The 25,185-nt window shown below is 41.7% G+C and overlaps 1 protein-coding gene across 1 annotated transcript in view; it reads left to right on the top strand.

Moving 5' to 3' along the window:
* LOC126484384 (regulator of G-protein signaling 17) overlaps positions 1–25,185 on the top strand; it is an 882,604-nt gene that overhangs the window by 360,770 nt on the left and 496,649 nt on the right. The window contains exon 2 of the mRNA XM_050107876.1: positions 12,276–12,649. Coding sequence (XP_049963833.1) covers positions 12,276–12,649 — 374 coding nt within the window. The remainder of the gene's footprint in view (positions 1–12,275; positions 12,650–25,185) is intronic.

Here is a 25,185-nt window from a genome sequence, read left to right on the forward strand (position 1 = left end):
CCACGCATTTGCGCCATTACGAAGATAGGTTGTAGGTGCCTTCGATCCAAATTTAGACCTACCAGCTCGCAACGGGAGAGACCCTTTAATAGTGTTGCGTAGTGTATACAATGAAAAAATTCATCTGGCAATGATTTTGTGTTGAACAAAATAATCTTATCCTTTGTAATCAGGATTTGCGAAATTCAGCTGGCATTCTACGCATGTGATATCCATCGTGCAATACACGGTATCATTTTCTTTTATAGAATTTTGATTGAGTACCACATTGATGCCTGCAAGGAAAATTCTTTTATAAGAGCTGTGACTGGATCGTATCTATTAAAAGTAGAGCTGAACATGTAACAAGCTCCCAGCAAATAAACGAGAAAGTCCAAACATATTCACTTTCAAGCTCCGTACATTGCGTCAAACATTTCTCTATACAAGCCTTGCTTGCAGAATTATGCGGCCACTATATTTTCATTCCACAAGCCTTTCCCCCAACATAATCACGTTTTGTAGTTAGTGAAGAAAAACAATATCTGTGGGCCTAGATTCTAATGTATCTCACTTACAGAACGTGCATATGTGTAAATTACTACACGGTCTTAATTGCTGCCAGCACAAATACGAACAGCGGACGACATTAATGTCCTCTGCTTTTACACTTCCTGTCTTGATTATGCTTGGGCTCGCGTCACCCTTTTTATATATCAAGGTGGTATCTGGGAGCGAAATGCAACTCATATTGGAACAGAAGAGGCCAAAGGGTGTGTCTTGTAACTCTGACGTTTTGTTTTTGTCTGTATTCGAACACTCAAATTTTATTGAGAACTATCATTTACTTGGAGTAGTCAGCGAGGAAGCGTGAAATCGTGATGCGAATACTCTTTCCATTGTGGATAAAAGCACTGAGAAGAAGTTCTGCACAGATTTGTCTCCAATTCAGATATTAGGAGACAATGCAAAATGTATTCATTTGAGGAAGTCTAACAATATGAATGATCATTCTGCCACTGAGTCATCTTCCTCATTTCAGTATTTCATACAACGCAGATATGGGCAGAAGTTGCAGAGAGCTCAGATCGTAGTCCATCTGAGACTCTGCTCGAACATTCTTGAAGTCCTCATGAAACCGGAAAATTTAAGGACAGAACTTTCTTTCAGTTGTTTTAGCGTCCCTTTCATTTGTTTTCGGTTAAAATTTATTGCACACCGTTATTCAAGACTGAGTTCTATTTTGAAACGGCAACACGCTTCCGAACTAGTGGCCAATAGTTGTAAAAGCTCCTAAGCGCATGACTTGAATGAGGGTGGATACCTGACACCCAGAAACGCAGATTCTAGTTGAGGCATCTACCCCCAACCCTCTTTTCGACTGAAACAAAAAGTCATTCTCATTATTTATGGAATAGAGCGCGTAGCAAGCTTGTTTTTATACAGAAACACTTCATCATTCTTTTCATTATCTTCTTCGAGTGCGTCACATTGTGTCTCGCAGTAGTATTGTTTGTTACATTCAGTCGTCTGTCACAATTACCCACCGTAATTCTATCACTTTCATTGTAGTTCTTTTTTCACCAGGTTTTTATTCTTCCAGCATTATTTTTGCAGAATTACTTGGCCACTAGTTAAAACATGAACTACTCTCTACACGTGTTCTCTTCTTTGCGACTGCAGGAAGGGAAGATGTTCCCAGAGAGAACATTTGGAATTTTATAATCTGTTGAGCTCTCTTCATATCAACCTAAAATACGTCGAAGGCCTTGTGACACACTCAGTCTGATGTATACCTGGTCCAAAAAAAATCTAGGGTCTTCTTTATCAACTTTTGATCTACATGTTCATTTTATACAAATATTACGGATAAGTACACAGAGTCATGGGATACCTCCTCATATCGTGTGTATCCTCCTTTTGCCCTGCGTATTGCAGCATCTCTACGTGGCGTGGACTCACCACATCGTTAGAAGTCCGCTACAGAAATACCGATCGATGCTGCCTCTGTAGCCGTCTATAATTGCGAAAGTGTTGCCAGTGTAGGATATTGTGCACGAAATCACCTCTCGATTATGTTCCATAAATTTTCGAAGGGATTCATGTTGGACGAGATGAGTGGCCACACCATACCTAGAATTGTCCAGAATGTTCTTAAAACCAATCGTGAACAATTATGGGCCGATGACATGGAGCACTGTCATCCATAAAAAATCCATCTTTGTTTGGGAATGTGTAGGACATGAATTGCTGCAAATGGTCTCCAGGCAGCCGAACATTACCGTTTCCAGTCAAACATCTGTTCAATTGGACCAGAGGACCCACTTTAATCCATGTAAACACAGTTCATACGATTATGAAGCCGCCACCAGCTTGCTCAATGCCTTGTTAACAACTTGGGTCCATGGCTCCGTGGGGTCTGCCCCACACTCGAGCCATAACGTCAGCTTTTACCAACTGAAATCGGGACTTATCTGACCAGGTCAAGGTTTTGGTTCAATCGATATGGTCACGAGCCCAAGAGAGCTGCTGAAGGCGATGTTGTGCTGTTAGCAAAGATACGCACGTCGGTGATTTGCCGTCATAACCCATTAACGTGGAATTCCGTCGCATTGTCCTAACGGATACGCTCGTGGTACGTGCTACATTGATTTCTGCAGTTATTTCACGCAGTATTGCTTGTCTGTTAGCACTGACAACTTTACGCAAACGACGCTGTTCTCGGTTGTTAAGTGAAGGCCGTCGGCCCCAGCGTCTTCCTTGGTGAGAGAGAATGCATGAAATTTTATATTTTCGGCACACTCTTGAGATTGTGGACCTCGAAATAATGAATTTCCTAACGATTTCTGAATTGGAATGCCTCATGTGTCTACCTCCAATTACTATTCCGCGATGAGAGTTTGTTTAGTTTCCGTCTTGCGTCCATAATCAAATCGGAAATCCTCTCACATGAATCACCAGAGTACAAATGTCAGCTCCGCCAGTTCACTCCGCTTTTATAGCTTATGTACGTGATACTACCGCCATCTGTATATGTGTATATCGCTATCCCATTAAATGTTCCTGACCTTTTGTACTGTTTTTGTTTACATATTTATACATGTTATTTAACAACAGACCTTTTTTCATCTGGTCTTCGAAGTAAAAATTTACAGAGCATAGATTTCTTTTTCAGTCTTTTTCTTGTATGAGCATATGCTATCTGATAAAAAGATCGATTATTTCCGTCGTGTGGAAGCTATCTGCAATAGCAGTCGAAACTTGGATTGTGTTGTCCATTGGTAGTGATGGGACACCGATAAAAACAATCGATTCAATCAGTTGCTGGAAAACAATCGACCCATTCGGTGGTAGTTTTGCCTATAAATGGAATATTTCTGTCATTCTTTCGAGTGAAAAAATTCTGTGGAATTGTTGAACGAAAACAGTGGATTCAGTCGGTAGTGGTTTTTCGAAAGGATTGGATTGTTATTCATTCACTCATTTCGAGTGAGACCACTCCGCTGTGACTGTGGCTGGATTATTAATTTCTTCTTTCAAGTGGAACCACTCTTTCGTCTTTCTGTCAGTTGCACTTGCCAATCTGAATATGAATTTTAGGCGATTTCCCCTGACTCATGTAGGCGAAAGCTAGACCGGTCGACTATCCAGAAAATATTAACAAATGAAGACAGTATCTTCCACGCAAAAATACTCCCGAAAAAGCATTATATGTTTGAGAATCACGCGGTTAAGTCAACGAACAATTTTTTAAAAAGTATGCTTTCTGTTCACGTCACCTCAGCATTTTCCAAAAGAAAATTGTCGAGGAAAAGTGCAAACTGGGAGAAAGAGAGCAACTGAGCTTCAATAAATTTAACTTAAAAAAACAATCAAAACCGATATTTAATGCAAGAAATGAAATAAATCGTGTTTTAGTAAATAAATGCATCAATTTTGAAAACACTTCATTTATAGAAACATACTACTGATGTATCGTTTTTTGAAATAAATTACGTTATTTGTCTGTAAAAAAAGTTGACAACAGTGAACACGCCCTATATATAACCGAAGACTCTGGAGAAATAATGTAAGTGAAAACACTCCAACCTGGAAAGTCAAAGAAAAAAAAATGCAGGGTGTCACTTCTAAGAGGCGCCAAGCGTATTTTCAGTGGTTTTTCGGCAGATACTTTCAATTTCGCTTTAGTAACGTGTAGCTGGAGTCAGCCCAGCCCATCTGCTGCCGTATTGGAGCACTGCTCAGTCACTGCTAGAGTACTGATTATTCTTCGCGTTTCACTGTGCCTATTAATATATATATCGATAAAACGGATAAGGCACTAGACTAATGAGGGACTGCTCTATCGAATAGGGGCGTAAAATTCCAATTTAAAAAATCATTTTTTCATGACGAGAAACTAACCGACGCTTTTTCTGTCGACGCTGGGCGTCAAATGAAAGACGTGATGAGTAGTATTTCTTTGGCCTGACTCCAGCTACACGTTGCTAAAACGAAATTGACATATCTGCCGAAAAACTACCGAAAATGCGCCTGACGGTCAGTAGGAGAGACAACCGGTATGCAACTGACGTAACCGTTAGAGACTGGTCAATTGGCTTTTCCATGATGAGTGAAACCATTCGTGTTCGAATGGTGAGTGAAATACATTTATATTACTTACGTGGCTGCAGAGACTGGTTTTATTCGGTTGTTTCATTCCACTGAAAAAACTGATTGAACGAAAGAACAACCTACGGGCCAATCGACTGTTGAGACGAGTCGTTTCTCCCATCACTACACACAGGAAGCGTTCGTGTGCCCAGAAGAGTTTTAACTGAAATGCTCTACAGCCGCGGAAACCTACGCTCTTCTATTTCTCTTGTTCTCGCGCATGCAGACAACCGTAAAAATAACTTCAAAATGTGCATCGTCACTGCGGCAGTAACAGATTGTATTCTAATTTCTGACCACTAAAGTGTCACTGTTAAACGGTACACGCTTCGAACATTACGACACTGTTTGTCTCTCATCAATCCTGTCAATAAATGGAGAACGCGTTTGAAAACAACAGCGTCGCATACAGTTTGCTTCCATTTTACATCTCAGAATGCCAGAACATTATGCGTGCCGTGTCGTTATATACTGGCGCCAATGATTTGACCTTTTCACAACACGACGGGCGACTGTTTGTTCGCAGAATTACGTCAATCATTAATTTAGTTCACAGAGGCGAAAACTGTCAGAAGCAATTTTCCGGTGTTGGGAAGATGGTGAATCTGGACGCACACACGTATGTCTATCGCTACAATTCTGCTCCAGGAAACAATTATAGCTCTTGTAATTAGGCACATATGAAAATAAATTTGCTTGATATTTCAACAATAGACCTGTATGTAAAGTTTGTAAAAAGTTATATCTGTGACAAACAGTTTTTCCTGTGACAAAAACAGTTTCTTATATGACAAACAGTTTCTTATTCAGCAATTCTGACCGTCGAAATAACAGTTACTGTTTGGTTTAGAAATTTACTATCATCTTCAGGTCCCAATAAATATAATTAACCCCTTATTTCTTCGAAATATGAAAAACAGGTATGTTATGTTTTGTTTTGCTCGGATCTGAAGATGGTTGTGAATAGCAAGACACGTCATTAGCCGCTTATCAAAAATATCTGTGTCAAACAGTGTTTTGTAATGTATAAATTTTTCATACACGTTAGTAAAATTACCTCCAAGTTCTGTGATGAGTGGAGGACTCCGAATATCTTGTCACGTGCTCGTTGTTTCGCCTTTTGCGGAAGTTGTTCGATTTTAGCACTTGCGTTCCATGGCGTCGCTTTAATGATTCCCCATTCGTCTCTAATCTGTTTATATAATTTCCTTACCAGGTCGCGTGCTCGTAATACCACCGGTGGCATTAATCTTGCAGTGGGCAGTATTCGTCATACATTGGGTCATCAGTGTAGTAATGTTCGCCAAATGGTTCAGATGACTCTAAGTACCATGGGACTTAACATCTGAGATCATCTCTTATAGCGATTGATACAAATGGTGCAACTTCCTAGATTTAACCAGCGTTATCGACATAAATTGTATCTCGATGTGACAAAACTCACAGGATGGAGATATGCGCACATACAATTGCGACAGTATATCGTACACAAGATATAAAAGGGCAGTGCATTGGTGGAGCTGTCCTTTGTACTCATGTGAATCATGTAAACAGTTTTCCGACGTGATTATGGCCACACGACGTGTATTAACAGACTTTGAACGCGGAATGGTAATTGGAGCTAGACACATGGCACATTCGATTTCGGAAATCGTCAGGGAATTCAACATTCCGCGGTCCACAGTATGAAGAGATTCAGGTGTTATCTCTCACCACAGATGTACGACGTACGACGTACAACGAACGTATCTGTTAGGACAATGCAACGGAATTTGACGTTAATGGGCTATGGCAGGGGACGATCAACGGCAGTGCCCTTGCTTACAGCACGACATAGCCTCCGAATCTTCTCCTCGTGTCGCGACCATATGAGTTGGACCCTAGTTACTGAAAAACCTTGGCCTGGTCAGGTGAGTCACGAATTCAGTTGTTAAGAGCTAATGGTAGGGTTCGAGTATGGCGCAGACCTCACGAATCCATGAATCCAAATTGTCAACAAGACACTGTGCAAGCTGGTGGGCGGTCATAATGACATGGACTGCGTTCGCATGCCATGGACTGCCTCCTCTGGTCCAACTGAACGGATCATTTACTGGAAATGATTATGTTAACCTTCGTGGAGACCATTTGCAGCCAAAAAATGGTGGTGTTTTTATGGATGACAGTGCACCATGTCACCAGGCCACAATTGTTAGCAACTTATTCGAATAACTTTCTGGGCAATTCGAGCGAACCATGTGATCATCCTGACAGCCCGAAATGAAACTTATCGAACATTTATGGGGCATAATCGAGAGCTCAGTTCTTGCACAAAATCCTGCACCGCCAACACTTTCGCTCAATATTTTTGTAGGGGACTTCCAACGACTTGTAGAATCTATGCCACGTCAAACTGCTGCACTACACCGCGCAAAAGAATGTCCAGCTCGATGTCCCATGGCTTTTGTCACCTCAGTCTATTAATAAATGATCAGCATGTAATAGTCAACTAATCTGGGCATACGAAAAGTGAACTTCTATCTGAATAACATAAACAACGATCACTACAAAGCTTTTAACATATATACTCATCCATTTTGAACATTGTTGAAGACTGCAAATGTAATGTCTTCAGTGGCTAATTTAGATAGACACTGGCAGCAATCACGATTTGCTGTCTCGAAATACTGATTCTTCCGTAAGCTAGCATTCCAATAAATACGTCATTGGAGACGTCTGCACATTTGTGCTCTGTGTAATTCCATCAGATTTCGAGTCCTTTACGCACTACTTGAACGGCTATAACGTCACACAGTTGGACGATCACTCCATTACCTGTCTTCCCAGCACATTCATAATTCTTTATAGCTATTAATAAGAACTCTTCTATTAGCAGCATGCGCTACTTTTCGACATGAAAATTTGATAAGCTAATGATTGTACTGTGATGAAGTGTCATAGCTCAGGTCTCCACATTTTCATTGTTAAATCTGAGAGTGTACTGCTTGTTTCGTTGTACTTCGCGAATCAGCTTTCTCTAAAAGCCAGCATAAGACTAAGAGACTGTAGTGGCTTCAAACTCAGCTTAGAGAAGAACAAATGTTTCAATGTATTAAACTACTCGCTGATTCTGATTGAAACATCGTTCTGTTTCAAATGAATGTTTCACAGTCTGATAACATAGTTCACTGTCATAAAATGAAAAAACCCACCAGCTCACTTGTTTCCAGTGCAGACATTCCACCTCCTCTTGTTAATTAGTGGACAAATGTTACATAGTATCCGAAAGCAAGAAACGATGCTGGAAAATAGCTCGTTCCAGCCAGTCATGAAATTCTCCTCAGCACACTCTGCGAGCACTGGAGATCGGGTACGTTTTTCGGATTCAGATGCACGGATAAATAATTTCTGTAACGCGTCAGAAAGTGTTATAACGGGTGTGGTTACGTTCATTTTTTACCAAGGTGTCAATTCTGAAAGATTGCTCTGTTGCATTCTACCTTGTACTAAAGTGGCCGTCACGAAAATAGGCAGCTGACGCTGCTTGTGTAAGCTCCTCACATCTCACTCTGGTTCACTCCTCGCCCTTTAGTCGATCGCTTGTCGCAATTTCTTTCTTCCGTGTGATTGGGTTCGCTTTGTTCGTAAACTCGTTCCGCTTTCCAGATAGTTATGAGTTACACTGAAGAGCAACGCTTTGCGTTTAGCATAGCTGACACCCGACATCATCTTGATGTATGGCGGAACCGACAAGACATCAGAAAACTAATTATGTAATAACTAACTAATAACAAATTTCTTAAAGTTTTTTTAAGAAACTCCCGCATGGAAAAGAAGCTAGACAGAACATTAATTTTACTCGTGCACAAAAATTGACAGCGGAAGTCTTAGAGAGACCAGTGCAAAGTTTTAGCGGCATCCTTTAGTCTATAGAGGCTGCATGTGTGAGTGCTGTCTTTCATTCGCAACGAAAGACGTATAAACGGTCAAGTAGATTTACTCAGAAGAGACAAAGAACTGGTTCGTGACTTTGAATACAGTAATAGAGGAGGGTATCTTACGACGAGTAGACATGTTGATTGACTGCAACACAAAATTGAGTAAAAGGGCTCGGATACGTCGGTTCTTTTCCCTCTATAAAACATTGGTTTCGATTTCAGAAAATCTACTGACGTAAGCATATTTCTTAAGGAACGAAGGGATATTATCGCCTCGAGAGCTAAATTTTTGCTGGCTATGCATTTACTGCATACAGACAACAATAGGACTGTCAATTATCAGGACTTCTCTAAGGGATATGATGGGCTACAGGTAAAGTAATTTTATGATACTTTCGTACTGGTGTTTTGAGTGATGAGTGCAGTTATAGTGTGTCTATAACAGCGGCAAATGTAATCTTTTCGTGAGGTAGAGAACATCCACAGCCCTCTTTAGGCGAGCCGTGAGAAGTTGCAATTCCTCGTGGCACTGCCGCGTTCATTGGTGATACGGTACAATAATGATGTCTCAGATGTTACCAACATTAATTTCATAATTTTCCTCACAAACTTCTAGCTGGAAGGATTATACGATGTCAAACAGAATGCAAATTCTTCAGCAACTACATTTATCTTTACACTCGTGAAACAGTTTTACAACTCTTATGGTATTGTACTTTTTACCTCTTAATTTTTTATGCTTTCTCGATAAAATATGTATCGCATCCATGTATAGGCTTTGAGAGTGTTCATAAATCTTTTCAATGCGAATATGTTAACACTTCTGTCTTTTTCCTCGGTTTGAAGTAAAAAATTCTTTTCTTGAAGATTTCTTTTAGCATTTCTTTTTTGCTTTTTTCCTTAGTTTTCCTCGTAACTCTGGCAAGACTCTTCTTTTGGAAAACACTCCATCATATTACAGGCTAAAAATATGGATGTCTAACATTTTTAGGCGTTTTACTAACATTTGAAATTATAAAGAAGCGAGACAACTACGATCCAACGAATTTCGTTACGCCCACTATAGAACAGACGAGAATTTGTTAAAGTTACTGTAATTTAAGAAGATGAAAACTTTAAAATACAGGGTTAGTCAAAATTGTGTTAACTCTCAAATGACAGAAACAATTAATTATCTTTACATATACCTATAAACGGAATACATAGAATGTGTTAAATGATGTTCCACAAGTGCTAAATATCTGTGAACTCATCCTGTTAGCCACCACGTTCAACACCTAAAAAACCAACTATTAACAACAGCATTTAAAGCCGTACACACACTTCACTGGGAATGGATGATATCACATCCCGTATATGCTCCTCTAGGTCACCGATGTCACGACTTTCCTACTGAAAACGCCCTCCTTTATCATGCCCCATAATCAGAAAGCACATGGTGTTAAGTCTGGATACTGTGGAGGCTAGCACAATGGTCCATTACGATCAGTCCACCGACCTGGAAACGTCGCATCGCGACATTCTCTAACACTACGGGTCCAGTGCGGTGGAGCGCCGTCTTGTTGGAAATAACCTGCACTGTGAATTTCTAGTGGTAGGTCATCGGTTGTGTACTGCTGCAACATCTGTAAGTAGACGTCAGAAGTCTGTACTGCTGCATCATCTGTAAGTAGACGTCAGAAGTTAATGTTCGTATATCAAAAAAGTAGGACCCAATTACTCTAGTATCGGGCACAACGCTCCGAACGTTCACCTTGAGGGAGTCACATTCACGGTCCAGAATGACTCGTGGGTTTTCGGTGGGCCAAAAAATAGTGTCATATCGGTTCAGAAATCCACTTGCGTGAAAAGTAGCTTCATCGCTGAACGTCATTCAGGATATCTTGCCGGATATTCGTCATTTCAGCTAAAATCAGACAGCAATCCACCCACTTACGTTTCAGCGCCAATGTTAAACCTTGGGCTACTTGGATTTGGTATAGACTCATCCCAAGGCCGTGGTTCAAGATGCGCCAACCGTTTTTTGAGGAATTTCTGTTTCCAAGTTGCATCGTATGCTTCATTTCGAAGAATTCTGCAACACAGCTTCATGTACAACAGTGAAGTTTTGTTCACATCTTCCTGGTCTTGGACGTCCTTCACTGCCTCGATAGATGTCAACTACCGATCCAGTATCCACAAACTTCATGTAGATGCGATACATAGTTAAACGGCTTGGCGGCTCACGTACAAATCAAATCACTGTCGAAACTTTTCACGGACAAGAGTCGGCAAACCACACACTTCCGTTAGGCTTGCCACAAATCTTCTTTTCTTCAGTGTCAAACATGCAGCCATTATGTGAACTGAAAGTAGAAGAGATTGAAGGCTTTACAGTAATTAGCTCTCCTACGACTAAAAATAAAATACAGCATATGTTATAATACATTTTAGTTCACTACTGGCCATTAAAATTGGCACACCACGAAGATGACGTGCTACAGACGCGAAATTTAACCAACAGAAGAAGATGCTGTGATATGCAAATGATTAGCTTTTCAGTGCATTCACACAAGGTTGATGCCGGTGGCGACACCTACAACGTGCTGACATGAGGAAAGTTTCCAACCGATTTCTCATACACAAACAGCAGTTGACCGACATTGCCTAGTGAAACGTTGTTGTGATGCCTCGTGTAAGGAGGAGAAATGCGTACCATCACGTTTCCGACTTTAATAATGGTCGGATTGTAGCGTATCCCGATTGCGGTTTATCGTATCGCGACATTGTTGCTCGCGTTGGTCGAGATCCAATGACTGTTTCCAGAATATGGAATCGGTGGGTTCAGGAGGGTAATAGGGAACGCCGTGCTGGATCCCAACGGCCTCGTATCACTAGCAATCGAGATGACCGGCATCTTATCCGCATGGCTGTAACGGATCGTGCAGCCACGTTTCGATCCCTGCGTCAACAGATGGGGACGTTTGCAAGACAACAACCATCGGCACGAGCAGTTCGACGACGTTTGCAGCAGCATGGACTATCAGCTCGGAGACCATGGCTGCGGTTACCTTTGACGCTGCATCACAGACAGGAGCGCCTTCGATGGTGTACTCAACGACAAACCTGGGTGCACGAATGGCAAAATGTCATTTTTTCGGATGAATCCAGGTTCTGTTTACAGCATCATGATCGTCGCATCCCTGTTTGTCGACATCGCGGTTGCAGGTCCTGTACGGGCCTTTCTGGATACAGAAAATGTTCGACTGCTGTCCTGGCCAACACATTCTCCAGATCTCTCACCAATTGAAAACGTCTGGTCAATGGTGGCCGAGCAACTGGCTCGTCACAATAAGCCAGTCACTTTTCTTGATGAACTGTGGTATCGTGTTGAAGCTGCGTGGGCAGCTGTACCTGTACACGCCATCCAAGCTCTGTTTGACGCAATGCCCAGGCGTATCAAGGCCGTTATTACGGCCAGAGGTGGTTGTTCTGGGTACTGATTTCTCATGATCTACACACCCAAACTGCGTGAAAATGTAATCACATGTCAGTTCTAGTATAATATATCTGTCCAATGAATACCCGATTATCATCTGCATTTCTTCTTGATGTAACAATTTTAATGGCCAGTAGTGTAATGTCCATTTCAATGTTAACATAATTTTGAGTTACCCTGTGTTTCTTGTGCACATAAATATCAGTGATACAGGCAGCAGGTGACTGACTGTGTGTTCTGTGCGTCAGTGTTTGCAGATGTCGAACGCGACTGAGCCGGGAGAGCGGCCCAACTCCGGCTCTGGTTGCCGCCTGCGCGGGGGCAGCACGTCGTCCAACCCCGCTTCTGGGGCCGGCTCTGGGGGCGGCGACGGCGGTGGTGGCGGCGGCGGTGGAAGTGGTGGAGGCGCGGGCGGTGGAGGAAGCGGCGGAGGCGGCGGCGGTGGCACGGCGGGGGGTGGCAGCGGCGGCGGGGGCGGTGGGGGCGCCTCGACGCAGGCCCAACCTCAGCCTCCCAACTCCAACTCTGGCGGCGCCAAGCAGGTGGCGACGGCGGCGGCGGGGCAGCCGCAGCAGCGAAAGCCGTGCTGCTTCTGCTGGTGCTGCTGCTGCTCCTGCTCCTGGTAAGGCAGTCCGCCCCTCCATTCCCAAAACATGGCATGTTTCAAAACTCTGCCGAGGAGCATTTTACTATCGCTCTAGCTGGCGCCTTTGACGTACCACGGTTGTGTTCTCCTAAAACATTCAGCGGTGTTCATATACACTTGTACAGGGGATACTTCTAATAATGGCCACCACAAATATATCCGGAACGAGTAAATACACTATCTGATCTAATATACCCGGACACTCTATGTAGTGCGGAGTACATTGCTAGATTTTATCAGAGACGAACAAGCAAGTACGAAAGGAGGCGCGGAGTATTGTGTCATCAGTAGAGAAACATTAGTAGCAGTCTGAGTCGTTCAGAAGAGCTCACTGGCTTCCAACGTTAAAAACTCACTTACATAGTCAGGAAATTCGCCACTTTAGCGGAAACCAACGCTTGATGTATTTCTGCACTCGATCTGGTTGAATTTGAGCTGGTCTACCTTAGTAAACACAGCCTGTATAGAGCATTATTAAGTGAAAGCTCCATGGTATCGTCATATACTCTTTAACATACAAGGGTTCCCAGAAAGTAATACATTGAATTTTTTTTCTTTAACAATTCTTTATTGACACAATGAGAATTACACAAGCGAAAGAATGGTGTTTTATGTACACGCCTTCTTTTTCCACGTAATCCCCATCCCGTTTTATGGCCTTCCTCCAGCGCGCAAGCTTCCTCCAGCTTGCATGCCCTGTCGGTACCAATCCTTGCCCTGGGGGCGGAGCCAGTGCTTCACTGTGTGAATCACCTACTCAAAGTCCTCAAAATGTTTTCCACGAATGGCATCCTTCAATGACCCAAACAAGTGGACGTTCGAGGGGACTAGGTCAGGGCTGTAGGGTGGATGGTGTAACACTGTCCAAACCTGTTTTGCGATGTGTTCAGCAGTCCTCAGACTTGTGTGGGGCCGAGCGTTATCGTGTTGCAGCAAAACATCTCCGGTGTTGTTGTGATACCGAAGTCGCCGGAAGCGCGTCTTAAGTTTTGTTACTGTGTTGACATACGCTTCTGAATTAATGGTACCACCTCTTGGAATCACATCAGTGAGAATCATACCTTCACAGTCCCAGAATATGATGATCAAGACCTTACTGGCGGAAGAAGTTGCCTCGAATTTTTTCTTCTGTGGGGAGCGGAAATGGAGCCATCCCATCGACTGTCGTTTTGTTTCGGGCTCAAAATGGTGAACACAGGTTTCATCACCTCTCTTAATCCCGGACAAGAATGCCTTCCCCTCAGCTTTAAAACGTGCAACAAATCAATACAAATGTTTTTTTCTGGGCGATTTGCGATCCACTGTTAGACACCATGGGACCCACCTTTCACACACTTTTGTAGGTCCAAGAGGGCTGATGATTGCATCCAAACTTTTTGCTGATTGACAGATGCAGCACAAACTGCCGAGTCGTAATGCGTCCGTCCTCAAGAATGAAAACATCAGCTAGCTGCAACGTGTTAGATGTGACACCGGTGGATGGTCTCCCCGAGCGCTGCAAATGGTGGAGCTCCGCCGAACCGCCTCCTGATGACCTCACCCTCCGTGCCCAGGGACTAAATATACTTCTGTCGACAGCAGATGCGCCATAGACTCCTCTGCACAAGCGTTTGTGAACATTCCGCAAAGTTTCTTTCTCTGCAGTGAGAAATTCAATGACAGGACGTTGCTTGTAACGTACATCACCTACAGATGCCATTTTGAAACTGTCCTGCAGTTACGTTATCAGTCGGAAGTGACGGAAAATTGGTGCGCTTACTCAGGAGACTTCAAATAATACACACGTAACGTTTCGTATTCGTAGCATTGTTTTCGGCTGAGAAAAAAAAATGCGGTGCATTAGATTCTGGGAAACCCTCGTACAATTGCCACACATCATCTAATTCATTCCCGACACCCACCTTTCGAAACTGCATAGGCTGCAATTACTGTCCGCTCTTAAAGAGGTCATAGTTTACAGTGCTAAACTGCACAACAAATTACGAGGGCTGTGAAATAAGGGATGATCATAATTTTTTTCTGATAACATACCTTTACTCAAAATTTTGATGGTCCTTCTCAAAGTAATCTCCCCTGAGATTGTCCCAGCGTTTCTGCCAGTCTTCAAATACATGTTAAAAATAGAAAAAAGTCACATGGGGATAAATCCCGTCTATATGGAGGGTGAGGGATGCACTTCATGTTGATTTTTGCAGGATATTCAGCAAGAACATTAGCAATATGCGGCGGAGCATTGTCGTGGTGCAGCATCCAGCCTGCTTTACGGAAATGTGGTCTTTTGCGCTGGATATGAACTTGCAATGTTTTCAGGACATCCCTGTTGTATAGTCCAGTTACTGATGTGCAAGCAGGTACAACATTCTGATAAACCATTCCATGAGTATCAAAGAATGAGATGACCATAACTTTTCCTGCAGAAGCAACTACTTTTGCTTGTTTGGGGGTTAGTGATGAAGGAGATTTCCACACTGAGCTGTGCTGTTTGCTCTCATGATCATAACGATGTAGCCAAGTTTCATCAGCAGCGATTGCATTTGAAAGAAACTCCGGACCTTCCTCTAACATCAGCTTTAACTGCATACAGACCTGCACGGAAATGTTCTTTTGTTCAGGAACCAATCGTTCAGAAACACGTGTCATGTGTAACTTTTCTGTCAACAACATGTTGGAGTCACCCAATGAAATGTTCAGTATTTCGGAAAGTGATCTTAAGGTAATTCGTCGATCCTCTCTCACAATGACCGCAGCAGTGTTGATGTTTTCTTCCGTAAGAGTAGTAACTGGAGCACCGGGTCCTCCTTCCTTTGAAACTGATTGTTTCCCCTCTTTAAACATTTTAAACCACCTTCGAGCTGCACTGTAGGGACGAACACTCTCTCCATAGGCCTCCTGTAACATTGTATAGGCCACAGCTGAAGATTTGTTGAGACGAAATCAGAATTTCAAAGCCGCGTATTGTTCCTCGCGTGTTACCTCCACTGCAGCAGCAGGCGATACTGAACTTGTCCGACCTTGCCTGCCTCTCACAGGCTGGAACCAGGAGTCACAACAATGAAACTACTACGACGTGTTTGTTGCTAACAGAATATCATAAGATTAAATGTTAGTGCGAGAAATTATGACCATAAAAGGTTACGATCATTCGTTATTGAACAGCACTCGTGAAGTGTCACTTTTTCCAACTTTATCATTTTCTGCTATTGTGATGCGTAACCTAGAGACTTCGCTCGAATGTGCCTACAGTTCTTTTCTGTAACGGTCCAAAAGTGTGCCTCCCTGCGACGTCACGCTCGTACTCGGCGATGCTTCAAACAGCAATGTGTCGGCACACACAAAAGAATAACGAAATCCAGAATTCCAAAGCTGATATTAGGTGTAAACTGGTTAATGATGTCACTAAATTTCACCACAATCCTACCCCACGCCACTGTGAACGTGCCACATCACGGGAAGGTCGCCAAACCTCCCCGTAACCGCATCTCGCCATTTCTTTTGACGCATCTGCCATGGAGATCATAGCCGCGACGTCCAGTGTTGAAAACACGCAGTTTTCTTATAGGTGGCCGAGGAAAACATTTCGGACAAACCGCTGCTCAGAATCTACGCGAAAATGGATCAGAAAATGTCACAAACGATTGAATGAACCATCCATTCCATTCGGGTTTTCATTTTCACACATTTTGCTGTCGAAAACTACAGTTTGGAGAGCGATGTGCCACAGGACGACGGTCTTGACAACATTCGGTACTGATGACACTCTCTAGACGATTCAACTCTTCTAGCGTGGCAGCAGTTGTTAGTCTGCTAAACAAATTGTGAACTTGATCAACAGCAGCAAAGAGTGTTTATGCCTTTTCATCTCTCCTTTTTCGTGTGCATGGTTTTGTTGGTCACTTTAAAAATATCCCTATACAGGGACATCTATTCATCGACTACAAAGCCCCTTCAACAATTCTAAGCTGAGTGGCGCTATGCAGTTGCCTTACCTCCTGCTGGCCACATGCAAATTCTGAGTGGTGTCGAAAGGGCTGCATATTCTTCAAGTGCCTAGGAATCTGTGAATGGGTGTCTCTGTACAGGGACATTACTAAAGTGTCCAAGAAAAGTGCGTTATTGGCACTGAGGATATTGCCGTAGGGGGAGTTGGGGGAGTTTAGATGTACACTTTGCCATTTTATTAATGTGCTTTTCAATGTCGCACTTCCCCATCCACACGCCACTCGAGGGCATTATAAAGGCAGGACGAGAAACCATAACCACCGTTTTCTACTTTGAATCACGTTCAAATCTCTGAATGTCATTTGAAGGTTAATCTTGAGAAGTACTGTAGAGATTTAGATATGTTTTTCACTAATAGGTAGTCTGATTCACAAAGGAAGTTTGATTATACAAATTATGAAAGCTCTGCCAGCCATGTCGTCCAGGCAAAGACATTTATCGATACTTGTGCAAAGGCAGGGTGGGTCACTAGTAACAGTATGTTTCCACATTTCTTCAGTTAAATTAATGTAAAGCAAATAATTACTTTCTTATAATTCAGCTTATTGAAGTGAAATCTTTTTTTATGAAATATCGATTTTTGTAACATAAACGTTGTGTCATACATAAGTTGTCAGAAATGCGTTTGATGCAATAATACTAATTAAAAAAATAGAAATTTACTAAAAACACAGAAATATATGTAGAGCACAATAAACCCAAAAAACGTGCTGTTCTAATCAAACAACACAGATTTCAAATCTCCCAGGACTGTAGGTTTTCAAATTCTGTTTGGATTCGTTCCTGAAAATGCTCAACGTCAAGATTCTGGATGGAATTACCCTCATATGTTAGTGTAAATCAGACTGAAAATCGATGTGTGTGGCGTCTGGGTATCATGGAAACCATAGTAATGCATTGCCAATCGATTCATCAGTGTTTTCAGTTAAAAAAGTATCGTCTTGTAGCCATAACAACTTTTCCTTAAACGGCTACAGATATACAAAAAGGGGACTATTTTCCACTTCTGGAAACATATCTACTTAAGTAATTAGCATAATTTACTTTTTTTGAGTCATTAGCCTCATGAATGGTTTTATAAGGCCCACCATGAACTCCTCGCCTATGCTAACCTTTATATCATCAGAGTACACTTGCAACCTATGTCCTCCAGTAACTGTTGTATGTATTTTACTCTCTGTTTATCTCTACAATTTTTACCTTCTACGACTCCCTCTAGTGCCTGCCGACTTTTGGCAGGTGACGATTGAAGTGATCGCTTTCTCAAGAATCTATGGATATCATTCATTGGTTCCCGCTTTAATTGGAACAAAGCTGGGAATCCTCTTACATGTCGGTCAGCGGGTTTGAAGGAGATGTAATACATCACCGAAACTTGTTGCTCAATAAAATAACAATTTTGAAGTTTAGACGGTTGAAAGGTGTTTTAATTTCACATTTTACCTAACAGCCGAATTCTCACAACCATCTGTATGAAGATGGACATACAGAGAAGGTTTTGTTTGTTCACTCTGCCATTCGCTCTTAAAAGTCACTTTGTCGCTCTACAGAATGCTTTTGTAAACCTTAGGGTCGGCTTCTTGTCGGACTGTGTACAAGTCGCAGAATTCCATACGCCTATCTGGACATCTTCACTTAGGCATTGAAGTAAAGTAGGCCTTTATGGTTTCAATTTCAGCTTTTTCTGAACGTTTCGTAAGCCTCTTCTTGTTCTTCCATAGTACTTTGACGCTTTTATTTAAGATTTAGTGAATGATATTGCACAAAACATTGTGTGATAACATTACGTTTCTCTTCTATAGTTACTCTCGCCTACCTGAAAGAGGAAGATACATTACTGACCCCCTCTCTTCAAATCTTAACTTGATTTTGCGAATGCTTTGTCGAGTTGGAGGATGGATATTTGGAAAATGTTCCAGAAGCAACTCACAAATATCACTGTAATTATGGTCGATTTTCACCATGTTTGTAAAATGAACACATGCTGTTCTGTAGCTAAATTTCTGTTAATGCTTTCAGATAAAAACAAACTTCCTTTTAAATGTTTCTCTGGTAACAACAGAAACGTAACCCCAGACTGCTAGTGTCAGTTGACTTATGGGTGCTAGACACTAGTCATTTTCACAACTGACTGCCAGTACTCTATGGAAAACAAAGTCTAAGGATCGCTAGTCACAACTGACTCATGGCCCACCCCATACTATGTATATTATGTATCAGTTCATGAAAAAGATCTGGCGAGAAATTAATGCGTTGCTTGTAAGCTTCGCTTTAGATTATAAATAGAACTGGTATACTTTTCGTCTGGTTTCTGCCTCTTTGTGAGCTTTCGATTGTAGTTATGTCAAACATACCCAAGGTCATATGTTTAACTTCTACATGAAGACAGGAAACCATGCGATATTTTTATGATGTGTTATATGCTATACGGCGTACAAGCGAGCATCAAATTGACTGTAGAATATGACAACTTTTTCCGAAATGTGAAACAAAATGACAACCATCTCCACGCCAAAAAAAAAAAAAAAAAAAAAAAAAAAATGAAAACGCAACAGGGCGTAAAGAAGTATACGAAAAATTTGTATGAAACAAAAAATATTAGATTAAACCGCAAATAATGCAGTCGTCAGTCTACAGGACCAAATTATCAGAATACCAGTTGGTTTATCAATTACTATTGTACATAACGTAAATGAAAACACTTGCATAACAAGCGTAAATTGTGAAATATATTACATAATGATCGAACATTTTTCTCTTTGGATTCAACATAAGGTGAAAAAAAAATAAAGTTTATGAAAGTACGGCAACCTGTCCAATAAAAGTACATTACCTCGCAGCAGCATTCAGTTGCATACTACTTTCAGTTATCTCACTGACTGAAACTATAGAAATTTCTTTCATGAATGTATTCAAAACCACAACGATAATCTAAAAGCAAGAAAATGAGGCTGAGACAACACAAAAGGAATGAGGGAAACCATTTCATGCTTAAATATAGCATTACTGGTTAAAATTACTTTAGATACCAAAATTACAATTCTAATCAGTGGAAATTTTGAAAAATTCGGTTACATCAGTTCAACTACTTTTAAGGAACGTTTTAGGTGAGCAGAATTCTGACTGAATAAACACACAATTACAATTTCACAAATTTTCTGGCAAAAAATTATAATTAGTCCTAAGTATTTCTATAACCATCAAGAAACAAACGATACTCTTTACCCATTATGAATAAGTTCGTTACCCTACTCGAAGCAACAGCAACATAGACTACAAATTAGAGCAGCATGCATACAGTGTTGCACACAACAGCTACTACCACAGTTTCTTCGCAACAGGAACGCTGGACAAGCCTTGTATAGGCTTAAAGAAGTACGATGTTCTGTTTTAGGATGTCTGATGCTGAACTGCGCAGACTATGTGGCATGGCGTGTCCATCTTCCACCATTGACTTTCTTAGGAAGACACTTTGCAGATCCCCCAGACTTGTGCTTTATGCTGTGGTGAGCGTTTCATCCCCTAGCACTATATGACAGGGGAGGGGAAGAGGGGGGGGGGGGTAGGGCTCTCAGCAGTACAAAAGGCCACACTCTTCAGACAGATGGATTAAAATATGCAAAAGAGGATACGACATGTTGTAGTACCAGGGCTATTCGGTAAGTAAGGCGCGATCGGGCGCGAAATGGAAACCATACTGAAAGTAAAATTAAGCTTTTCACATATATGTTGGGCAGTGCCTCTAGTACATCTATCGATCATGTCACGTTGCTCTTTTCAGTTCTGAGTGCACAATGAGCACGTAAAGATGCATAAAAATAGTGTTTACAGCCAGACATGAGAGCCTGGCGAGATATTTCACCTTATGCCATGCAACCCACATAACATAAGTGTCATGCATTTCCTGCTCCATGAAAACACTCAGCTGCATTCTGCAGAGGGAATGAAGATGCTCCAGCAGCATTTTAGATGGGAAGTGTTTGATGGCCCACAGTGAAGCCGGTAATTGGTTTTCCCTGAGTTTCCTCTCTGCTGACATGAACTGCAGGCTATGAAGAGAACATTTTGGTACAGACAACGAGTTGTGGACGAGTGCAGAGAATTGGCAGATACCTTCTATGACAAGGGTACTGAAAGGTTGGTACAATGCTATAACAAATGTCTAAATTGGAGCAGCGACTATGTAGAGAAGCAGCTGGAAGGTGTAGTAGCTGATTTGCAAATAAAACATTCTTAATTTTCTCAGTGGTTTACATTTCACGGCCATTCGGACTTTACTTTCCGAAGAGCCCTCGTATATGCGCGGCTGGATACCTGCACTTCCGGCCGCTAAACACACGGATAAGTCTTTGCGGACGAGGCACGGCCCCTGCAAGTCGTTTGTCAACAGACGAACTGCTGATCCGTTTGCCTCCAAGCCTTCTGCATTCGCCACAGTGCCTGAGTACATTTGGCTGAGAATACTTCACTTGTACTTAAAAAGAGAAAACAATTACATATAACTTACAAAATTATTAAAAGATGATTATGGCGTTAAAATATAAACTGTTGCATTTTCGTTTTGATTTTTATATGTGCATTTACACTGGGCCAACAACATTTAGACCGTAGCCCGGCACTGGAATTAAATTCCAACCAGTTAATGTGGTAAAGAAAGTATATAAGTGGAGCAGAGGTGAATAAGGAATCCTTCTATGATACAGGAATCGAAGTGGGAAATCCACTGACATTATCAGCTTTCACAAGGGACAGATTGATATGGTTCACCGTCTGGAAAAGAGCGTCTAGGAAATTGCGAAGCCGGTCTGCTGTTCGTGATCTACTGTTGTGAGCGTCATGGAAAATGGCTGAGGAAGATGAAAGCACAAGTAGGAGACAAGGTGTGACTATCAATCACACAATTATTTCTTTTACACGCCACAAGTTACAAGTCAATTAATTTCTGTCCATATCTGATGACCTTTTCAGTACGTAATAAGTTTTATCAAAAATGTAGCTATATTCTAAGAAAGTAGCTATATTGTAAGAAATATCCGTATTATCTTGCTGACTTTATAGATATACTTGGTGTATAAACTTTTTGGCGTTTGACGGAAGAATTCATTTTCTGGACCCAAAGCATTTCAAAAAATGTTCAAATGTGTGTGAAATCTTATGGAACTTAACTGCTAAGGTCAGCAGTCCCTAAGCTTACACACTACTTAACCTAAATAATCCTAAGGACAAACACACTCGCCCATGCCCGAGGGAGGACTAGAACTTCCGCCGGGACTAGCCGCACAGTCCATGACTGCAGCGCCTGAGACCACTCGGCTAATACCGCGTGGCCCAAGGCATTTCTATAGAATAACTATTCGTACCATAAAATGTCACAGCATGTGTCAAATAGTCGTACATTCGATGTGCTTTAACATTCGATGAAAATACTGTGGTGTTTCGAAAGTTCACTCTGTTGTACGCAAGCCCCAGAACTGCTCCTGGATTGTGCAACACATTCTGTATCTTTCGGACAAATAGCCTCCTTTTCTCACCCCTCAATAATTTAAATGAATAAAAAATTGCTTACACTGTAAGTATACCTTTCACGTGAGATAGAACCGTTGTTACGTTTACGTTTGTCTGCAATTTCCTGCGTCTTGTCTCAGTGGTCTGATTCTCTTATATACCGCAGGAACTGTCTAAGCATGTTCCAATGTGAAAAATTCGATGATTTTCTTAAACTTCCGCTTTTATTGATACATTCACCGTGCAGAAATTTATAATAAACAGTGCAGAAAAACTAAATAACAGTACAGCTTGTGTGTGATTACACCTGCCAACCTTATCTCCCACTAAAGAACTTCACATTCGATCAGCATCGTGACTAATATTTACTTTAAGTAGAATGCATATTATGAGACTGACACGCTCCTTTCCGAAATGTTTGGAACAATTACGCCAAAATGAAATACTTTGGTCCAAATTTCTAATAATTTGAGTTTCATTCGCCTGCTTTCCTTTTTCATTTTCATTTAATGGCGACGAAAAGTATGTTATTCTATACGATAATCTACACTCAGCATCTTTGTAAAAAAGAAATGTAGTACCTATCGAGGAATAAACCACCTGGATTCAACCTATAAATTATATGGCAAAATCTTGAATGCAAGACTTAAAGTATCATGGAAATGCTAATATCTGAAGAACGATCAGGTTTTAGAAAAGGAGGAAGTAATTCTTCATCGGCATTGAGAGTCGACGCAATGAATACTGTTCCTACCGTACATCGTTTGCATAGTGCCCGTTGTTTGTTCTAGCATTCCATTTTGCTGCACGGATAATAAGCGTGCGTCAGGTAGTCTTCGACACAGAAGAATTTGTGTGTCCACAGGGATTTATTCCATATTTTGACATATTCTTTAAGCAAAGAAAAAATTACTGCACCATGGGTTCCTCAGTGCTTTACTTCTGAACAGAGGCAGAGGCGGGTGGATATCATAATCTCGTTAAAATAAAGACACACGTTGAAGGTGAACCGTTGAGGCTAGATGATGTGAGCTGAAATCACAGCCCGAAACAGTTGTGACGTAGCCTGTAAACGTTAAATAAGTGATGAAACTGATGACTTTTTCTTATGGTTACAAAGGTGTCATCATGCCAGACAGAGAGCCTTTAGGTGTAATTGCCACGGCAATTTATTGTCGTACAGGAAAAAAAAATGCAAGAAATGTGACATGTGACGTCAGATGTTGGACGCTGTGCTATTACTACTACAGGAGAATGATCGCCTGAATAGTTGAGTGAATACATTTGGCAAGTGCTACCTCAGTCATCCTGCTGTCCATGCGTATGTCTTTCAGATTTCGATATATTCTTGCCGGCCGGTGTGGCCGTGCGGTTCTAAGCGCGTCAGTTTGGAACTGCGTGACCGCTACGGTCGCAGGTTCGAATCCTGCCTCGGGCATGGATGTGTGTGATGTCCTTAGCTTAGTTAGGTTTAAGTAGTTCTAAGTTCTAGGGGACTGATGACCTCAGTAGTTAAGTCCCATAGTGCTCACAGTCATTTGAACCATTTTGATATATTCCTCAGATTAAAACTACCTATGAGTAAGTGTCGATCCCTACCTCCAGGAAAGCTGAAGGTTACCGTTACCCAAGGAGTTCGGTAGAGTTGTAAAGCTTCCCAGATGTTGGGCCTACGACGTTGGAAAGAAGGTAGACAATATCAGAGAACTGTAAAGAGATGAATAAACATGCAATTAAACCGAAAAGAATAAGCTGAAGACAACCTGAAAATATGATGAGATGTTACAAATTGGTATACACTACCTGTTGTGAAAATCCCAAGTGCTAGAACGAACGAGATTTGGAGGATGCATGCGAGACAACGAGGTCTGGCTATGATGCTAGTGGTTGGAGCACTTGTGTGTTTATGCAGCAGCAACGCCTCACCTACATCTACATTTACATCCATACACAGCAAGCCACCTGACGGTGTGTGTCGGAGGGTACCTTGAGTACCTCTATCGGTTCTCCCTTCTATTCAAGTCTCGTATTGTTCGTGGAAAGAAGGATTGTCGGTATGTCTCTGTGTGGGCTCTAATCTCTCTGATTTTATTGTCATGGTCACTTCGCGAGATATACGTAGGAGGGAGCAATATACTGCTTAACTCCTCGGTGAAGGTATGTTCTCGAAACTTCAACAAAAGCCCGTACCGAGCTACTGAGCGTCTCTCCTGCAGAGTCTTCCACTGGAGTTTATCTATCATCTCCGTAACGCTTTCACAATTACTAAATGATCCTGTAACGAAGCGCGCTGCTCTCCGTTGAATCTTCTCTATCTATTCTATCAACCCTATCTGGTACGGATCCCACACTGCTGAGCAGTATTCAAGCAGTGGGCGAACAAGCGTACTGTAACCTACTTCCATTGTTTTCGGATTGCATTTCCTTAGGATTCTTCTAATGAATCTGTCTGGCATCTGCTTTACCGATGATCAACTTTATATGATCATTCCATTTTAAATCACTCCTAATGCGTACTCCCAGATAATTTATGGAATTAACTGCTTCCAGTTGCTGACCTGCTATATTGTAGCTAAATGATAAGGAATCTTTCTTTCTATGTATTCGCAGCACATTACACTTGTCTACATTGAGATTCAGTTGCCATTCCCTACACCATACGTAAATTCGCTACAGATCCTCCTGCATTTCAGTACAATTTTCCATTGTTACAACCTCTCGATGTACCACAGAATCATCCGCAAAAAGCCTCGGTGAACTTCCGATGTCATCCACAAGGTCATTTATGTATATTGTGAATAGCAACGGTCCTACGACACTCCCCTGCGGCACACCTGAAATCACTCTTACTTCGGAAGACTTCTCTCCATTGAGAATGACATGCTGCGTTCTGTTATCTAGAAACTCTTCAATCCAATTACACAACTGGTATGATAGCCCATATGCTCTTACTTTGTTCATTAAACGACTGTGGGGAACTGTATCGAACGCTTTGCGGAAGTCAAGAA

Source organism: Schistocerca serialis, chromosome 6 (assembly GCF_023864345.2).
Source record: "Schistocerca serialis cubense isolate TAMUIC-IGC-003099 chromosome 6, iqSchSeri2.2, whole genome shotgun sequence".
NCBI lineage: Eukaryota > Metazoa > Arthropoda > Insecta > Orthoptera > Acrididae > Schistocerca > Schistocerca serialis.